The following is an 8,387-nucleotide window of genomic DNA, read 5'->3' as shown; positions in this document are numbered from 1 at the left end:
TAAAATGGTGTATACCATTTAATACACTTTTGTGCAGGAGCAAGTTAATATGTAATTTCTCTGAGGGTCGTATGACCCCCAAAAAAAACCGCCCTATATTAGAGTTAGATTGAGGAACGCTGCATCTCGGAAAACTTTCCATTAACTTTTCTTATGACAAAATGCCTTGAACTTATGCTCATATAGGGAGTTTTGGCAACAAATATTGGGATGGTGCAGCATTCCTCAAACAAGTTCTGCAAGAATGACCAAATCAACATAACTTTATCAACTCACTGATATTTAGTAGAAGATGAATGAGTTCCCAAGAACTTGTGGCATTGACAAATTTATTAGCACTACTAATATCCTACTAAAGACACTTGCGTACTACAATTTCACTAAGGTGATTGAATTAATCCCCGTTTTCCTTACTTAGTCAAAGGAATCCTTCCAGATTTCTCGGTTGGGAGTGTCAAAGATCTGTCATCATTGACGAACAAAACCTCTAGTAACTGACTCAAATCAATAACATTTCGGAACTTATATCAAAAGGCTTAAGTGTAAACTTCTTCAATTGAACTCACCCTCTCTTTGTTCATTGACTGATAGCTGCGTTTCGTGAATGGATGTGTAACTCGTTACAGTGCACCACCAGATAAATTGGGTACTTCCGGATCCATGATCTCATAAATTTTCATTGGTTTCATAACGTCCGCAAGGAATTGTGGAGGCATATAAGCGTCACGTATTTCACAGGGAAGCTCCTGACACCTAATTTTATTGAAAAGGAAATATGAAGTTTCCACCGCACATCTTCATTTATGTAAATACGTTTATATCATCCATGAAGGCTCAAACCACATATAAAACGTTTTCCTCTATGGAGGGGTTGGTTGGAGCTTTCACCGGCGATATTTTAGACTAAAATCATACTACGAATGAGCTCCTGGTAATGACGTTGGTTGAAAAATCACATTTTAATTTAATAAATACTGTATCAAGTCCTTCATTCTTATTGTATATGGGTAACTGAATTGCAGTCACGTTATATATATTCACAGCTAAAACATCTACTTTGTTTTTTGCGATTGGGGTTATGCTAATATGGCTCAACTCATATTCACCACTAGGCACGGGTATAGTATCACCCAAATCGTTGTCAGATAAATATTTCAACACGTCTTGTGTGAGCGCTGCATCAACCAAACTTTGTTCAACATCACTTAAGCTTACCACCGTAGCTGCTGTTACAAACCCTAAACGTTTGAAATAACGTAGCTTAATTACTATAGGTTCATCCATACCTTTGGCGTTATTACCAATTGTAATGCGTACATCAAGTGGATGAGGCTGCACAACCTGTTGCAACTTCCATTCCTTAGCCATTGGTACTTGTAATGCCTCTTGTAGTGGACGCGTAGCTTTCAACAACTTACGCAAGGATGGTGCAAATGATGTTAATTTCGCCGTTTAGTATAATTTCCCTAAATACTTGATGTTTTGGTATTCAGTAATTCTTTGCTCTGTGCAGCTAAGTGTTTACGTAGAGTAAATTCACTTTCTGAGCGTGCCAAATGCTTGGTATGTCCAATGACCTCCATCTTGAATACCTAACCGTACGTCACAATCTTATATATTAATATCTATGGATAAATAATAAAAGTTATATGAGCGATGTGGTAATTTTATATGTTATGCCCATGTTTAATCAACGGCCTCAACTCTTTTCAATGGTACATATTCCTAACTCTCTAAGAAATGCGTAGACAGCAACAATAAGTCGCCTGTATGGCATACCAAATTTAAATATACAAAACAAATCAAAAGTTAATTATGTGTAGTCTGTCAACAACGTTAAGCATCAGTTCAAGTCACATACACAGACGGTGTATATGCTAAGAAAAAACTGAAAACTTTTGTACTTTGTTACTTTCAATGATGGTTACGAATGTCTTCTATTTATGTTGTTTGACGAGAGCGCGATCTGGTTATGATCACCACGCAAAGATGCGATCTGATCACATTTTGTAACAACCCGGGCTGTACATTTTGTATATTTACAACGTAGCTTCACGCATTCCCAATAGCAAACATCTTTAATGCGTCGATTTAATGTGTACGGTTTACCATTGATTGTAAGCAAATTATTGCCGCGCACACTTCTTGTAAAACACATATCAAGATTTTCGTAGTTTGGTTTGCATTGCTGCAATCGACCCATTTCCACGCATAACAATCCTGTAGAAGCAGTCACAGGCATGTAGTTTATGATGCTTTTAAACTTAATTATCATTATATAATATCACGTAAGCTTCCGAACTCCAATAACACATTTAATTAAACCAATACGATACGTATTCATTTAAATTTTTTTATATTTAAACACACAATTTCCTCCGTTTTTTCTACATAAAGAAAACAAGGGTCCACACATATCATGGAACTAATATATTATGCTTAGACGATAAGCTGGCTGCAAATGTATAAGAGGCCTGTGATAAGTAGCAGCTGTTTTTCATCAGCTACTGACGACTTAACCCTCAATGGTCGCAAATATTGCTTTGAGCTATTGAGAAACGCATTCCTGGCGACGGGGGCAATACGGGATATTGCTGACACGAACATTTTGTAGGTCTTTTTATTTGATGGATCACCCAAAAATTGAAGCTAGCGCAGTGCTTCCGAACAACCCGTCCCACAAAGGCATACCCTCACCAGTGACAACTCTCAGTTCAACATGTTTTATAACATCACCCGGCTTATTTGTCATACATAGCGTACGTTCTTCTAAATGGTGGGAGCAATGTACAAATCCACATAACGCTTGTCAGATTTATGTGTATATCGCGGATGTATAAATCATTTAGCCTACGTATGAAAACCGGATGTTCAGCTTGAACTAAAACTACAATAAGGTCGCCACGTTCACTGTATTTTTTTTTTCACTTTATTTTAGAACGTTATGCTTCCGCTTTGTCAATAATCCCCTCCGCAACATTTTTTGGTCGAGTTTCTAATGCTTCGTCACTCTCACGGCTCTTCTAGTGCACTTTCTTTCTTTACATATATATATGCATCTATATTTGGTAGGCTTAGCACACAACTATTATCTATGTACATAAGTGTATCTCCCCCCTATTCCAATGACTTTTTCCGAAAGATCCGTGTGTCCAAAGCACGCGGCTTTTTATGTCCCTCCGGCCAATGCACTCAGCCTCAGGTACTTTTTTAATTAAATTCTGCCCTCCTTGGCGAAAATTCCAAAAAAAAAATAAGGAATCAACAAATTCCACGTCGTGTCACGCACGCACTTGGTTATCCGTCGGGAATATCAGAACCAAGAAATTCACTAAACTATAATTATTTTCTACACAACGCTAACTGCAAATTGTTACTGGATTCATATTGGCGAATTGAAACGTTTAACTACAATTAATAAGTGTTTTTTTCGCACGTAATTACCAATTTTTTTTTAAGTTCTGCTGACAATTTCACAAATCGTACCAATGGAAGTTTCGCAATGGACATCTGCAAAGAAAAAGAAAAAAAACCCATTAGTCAATGCATAAATGGGCATCGCAAAGAGGTGACAACTGAAGGCGCGGCCGACGCTGCAGTTGGAGCACCCCTTTTTTGATGCCGGTAACCTAGAAAACAAAAAAATGGAACGATACATCAAACCCATCAGCTCTCCTGGATCTCCATCACCATGCACCTGAAAATAAAAGTAATATTAATTAACAATCTACAATAAAAATTCTTTTACAAAAAGAATAAATATTAAAACCAACTTACCATTTTTTCCTCCTCAATTTTCCATGCGCCGTACTCCAAGCGCCGTAGTAAAAAGAATTGAAAGAACGGGAAAAAAATCATTCGATTTCTTTACCGCTTCTTTCAATTCATTGGAATTCTACATTCTATACACGGGTGTGTATGAATGTTCATTTGTTTTGTCTTTTGCCGTTGGCATATTTGTAACCAACGTATGTACATATTTATGTATGTATGCCTACTTGGTTCGGAATATCATATTAGTGCTGCATCAAGTGACGCACACTGGTACCGAAAACCCGCAAAAGGAACAAAATCGGGATCGGCTTTTTTGACACGGGCAGTCCCAAACAATACTTACACACAAAAAAATAAAGGCGAACACCTCCTTAAAAATTCATTGCTCCCATTTACAAACAAAAAAAAAAAAGGGATCAAAAAGAAAAAACAAATTTATTTTTTCTTTTTGATTTTTTTTTGCCGTCGGTACTGCCTGCTTTCTGGCTGGGGGGCAGGACTTGTTGTTTTTCAACAACAAACATCACAAACAGTCATTATAAAGGCTCGGTACAAAAACAATCCGGGTCCCGAAATAAAAGAATCCCGACACGAAAAAATCCCGAAATGGGAAAAAGTCAACTGTTTCTACCGGCCGAGTGTGCTACTGCCCCAGTGACCTAGTTTTTTTCAAGGGCAAGCAAATACATATATGTATATATATACTCGCACACCACAAATTCACCATACCAGCTGTCAGCTAACCAAGAAATACACGACAGAGTTGCATGGTACATTTAGCATAATGTTACGCGCAGATAGAACGCGCAGATAGAACGCGTCGCGGAGAACGCATCGCCAATCTGCAAATTTATGTCAGGTGAACGTAAATGACGCATCTCTCCTTGGTAAAAATTGTATTTAATAATACGCTTCGCGTATGCACTTAAGTTATCTATCCTAACATACGTTTTGTAATACAACACCTCATTTGTATATTGTCTTTTATGCTAATTTATTTTGATATTTCTTATTTTATTTTATTATATTATCTTTTATCACGTTGTATATTAAATTTGCTACAAAGATATTACAGTAAAATTTGTATATTGTCTTTTATGCTTATTTATTTTGATTTTTCTTATTTTATTTTATTATATTATCTTTTATCACGTTGTATATTAAATTTGCTACAAAGATATTACATTAAAATTTGTACATTGTCTTTTATGCTAATTTATTTTGATATTTCTTATTTTATTTTCTTATATTATCTTTTATTTCAACTTAGTTTACGTTGTATATTAAACGAAAAAAACGACCCAAAAACGTTTTCGATTTTAGGTCGAAATATTGCATAGGCCGTATATTACTCTACTATCTATATATTAATACGCTAACAAAATTTCCATACAATCAATTGACAGGCTGTTTCGCATATTTAGCATACGTAAAATCATATAAAAGTTATATGAATCGATTCGTATTGATCAGCCGCAGTGCATAGGCCTATTTTTGTTAACAAATATTACTCTATTTGTTTATAATTAATAGAAAAAGTTTTTTGTAAATTCGAAAATCTTTGCAACTATCGAAATTGCCTTCTGTAGGACGTATTATGTCCACAAACCCCCCTGAGTACATAGCTCCAAATTCTCAATTGTCGCGTTGCTCAAATGTTTCATCTCTACATATGTATATATTTGTACACTCGAAACGGTGAGAGAACTACTGCTTCGTTCATTTTCTGTTGAAATATAATATTGTGTCCCATTGTTGCCAATTACCTATATTGGTCTGTACCAAAATCCTTAAAAAAATTGTTCTAAAATAATTTTTAGCGCACAAAAAAACTTTAAAGAGAAGTGTTAAATTAACCAGCCTATTTTTTGTACAAATTTTACTTACACGTAAAAGCATAGGTCTTTATTTAACAGATTCTTTGTTTTTCATTTTAGGTGCTTTAAAAAAAATGAAATCAGAAATAATAAGTCAACTTTTGTTCAAACTCACTAAATTTACTTATTTATAACAGTTAATTGCAAATTTGACCCACATGTTTTTTGCATTTCCAGATTTTATGATCATTTTAGATATAGCACGTCTTATAGTGAACAAAAAATAAATAAATTTGCTACAAAGATATTACATTAAAATTTGTATATTGTCTTTTATGCTAATTTTTTTGATATTTCTTATTTTATTTTATTATATTATCTTTTATCACGTTGTATATTAAATTTGCTACAAAGATATTACAGTAAAATTTGTATATTGTCTTTTATGCTAATTTATTTTGATATTTCTTATTTTATTTTATTATATTATCTTTTATCACGTTGTATATTAAATTTGCTACAAAGATATTACATTAAAATTTGTATATTGTCTTTTATGCTAATTTATTTTGATATTTCTTATTTTATTTTATTATATTATCTTTTATCAGGTTGTATATTAAATTTGCTACAAAGCTTTTACATTAAAATTTGTATATTTTCTTTTATGCTAATTTATTTTGATATTTCTTATTTTATTTTATTATATTATCTTTTATTTCAACTTAGTTTATTATTATTTAAATGCAACTTGATGGAATCATAAAATTTCACGTTGTATATTAAACGAAAAAGAACGACCCAAAAATGTTTTCGATTTTAGGTCGAAATATTGCATAGGCCGTATATTACTCTACTATCTATATATAAATCTATATATTAATACGCTAACAAAATTTCCATACAATCAATTGACAGGCTGTTTCGATTCGTTTTGATCAGCCGCAGTGCATAGGCCTATTTTTTTTTAACAAATATTACTTGTTTGTTTATAATTAATAGAAAAAGTTTTTTGTAAATTCGAAAATCTGTGCAACTATCGACATTGCCATCTGTAGGACGCATTATGTTAACAAACCCCCCTGAGTACATAGCTCCAAATTCTCAATTGTCGCGTTGCTCAAATGTTTCATCTCTACATATGTATATATTTGTACAAGCTAAACGGTGAGAGAACTACTGCTTCGCTCATTTTCTGTTCAAATAAAATATTCTGTCCCATTGTTGCCAATTACCTATATTGTTCTGTACCAAAATCCTTAAAAAATTGTTCTAAAATAATTTTTAGCGAACAAAAAAACTTCAAAGAGAAGTAATAACTTAACCGGCCTATTTTTTTGGACAAATTTTACTTACACGTAAAATCATATGTCTTTATTTAACAGATTCTTTGTTTTTAATTTTAGGCGCTTTAAAAAAAATTTAATCAGAAATAAGGAGTCAACTTTTGTTCAAACCCACTAAATTTATTTATTTATAACAATTAATTGCAAATTTGACCCAAATGTTTTTTGCATTTCCAGATTTTATGGTCATTTTAGATATAGCACGTCTTACAGTGAACAAAAAATAAATAAATTTGCTACAAAGATATTACATTAAAATTTGATATTGTCTTTTATGCTAATTTATTTTGATATTTCTTATTTTATTTTATTATATTATCTTTTATCACGTTGTATATTAAATTTGCTACAAAGATATTACAGTAAAATTTGTATATTGTCTTTTATGCTTATTTATTTTGATATTTCTTATTTTATTTTATTATATTATCTATTATCACGTTGCATATTAAATTTGCTAAAAAGATATTACATTAAAATTTGTACATTGTCTTTTATGCTAATTTATTTTGATATTTCTTATTTTATTTTATTATATTATCTTTTATTTCAACTTAGTTTATTATTATTTAAATGCAACTTGATTAAATCGGAAAATTTCACGTTGTATATTAAACGAAAAAAAACGACCCAAAAACGTTTTCGATTTTATGTCGACATATTGCATAAGCCCTATATTACTCTACTATCTATATATTAATACGCTAGCAAAATTTCCATACAATCAATTGACAGGCTGTTTTGCATACTTAGCATACGTAAAATAATACAAAAATTATATGAATCGATTCGTATTGATCAGCCGCAGTGCATAAGTCTATTTTTGTTAACAAATATTACTCTATTTGTTTATAGTTAATAGAAAATTTTTTTGTAAATTCTAAAACCTGTGAAACTATCGAAATTGCCATCTGTATTACCAATGCCAATTACCTATATTGTTCTGTACCAAAATCCTTAAAAAATTGTTCTAAAATAATTTTTAGCGCAAAAAAACTTTAAAGAGAAGTAATAACTTAACCGGCCAATTTTTTGGACAAATTTTACTTACACGTAAAAGCATAGGTCTTTATTTAACAGATTCTTTGTTTTTCATTTTAGTTGCTTTAAAAAATGAAATCAGAAATAATGAGTCAACTTTTGTTCAAACTCACTAAATTTATTTATTTATAACAATTAATTGCAAATTTGACCCAAATGTTTTTTGCATTTCCAGATTTAAGCTCATTTTAGATATCGCACGTCTTATAGTGAACAAAAAATAAATAAATTTGCTACAAAGATATTACATTAAAATTTGTATATAGTCTTTTATGCTAATTTATTTTGATATTTCTTATTTTGTTTTATTATATTATCTTTTATAACGTTGTATATTAAATTTGCTACTAAGATATTACAGTAAAATTTGTATATTGTCTTTTATGCTAATTTATTTTGATATTTCTTA

The 8,387-nt window shown here is 31.7% G+C and overlaps 1 protein-coding gene across 1 annotated transcript; it reads right to left on the bottom strand.

The window, feature by feature from the left end:
• Window positions 1-1,924: 1,924 nt before the first annotated feature.
• pre-mod(mdg4)-Y lies at window positions 1,925-2,242 on the bottom strand. The gene has a single exon (XM_067765489.1). The coding sequence runs from the start codon at window positions 2,240-2,242 to the stop codon at window positions 1,925-1,927; it is 318 nt and encodes a 105-aa protein (XP_067621590.1).
• Between the last annotated feature and the right edge of the window lie 6,145 nt (window positions 2,243-8,387).

Source organism: Eurosta solidaginis, chromosome 1 (genome assembly GCF_040869045.1).
Source record: "Eurosta solidaginis isolate ZX-2024a chromosome 1, ASM4086904v1, whole genome shotgun sequence".
NCBI lineage: Eukaryota > Metazoa > Arthropoda > Insecta > Diptera > Tephritidae > Eurosta > Eurosta solidaginis.
This window is presented reverse-complemented; position numbering and strand designations above follow the sequence as displayed.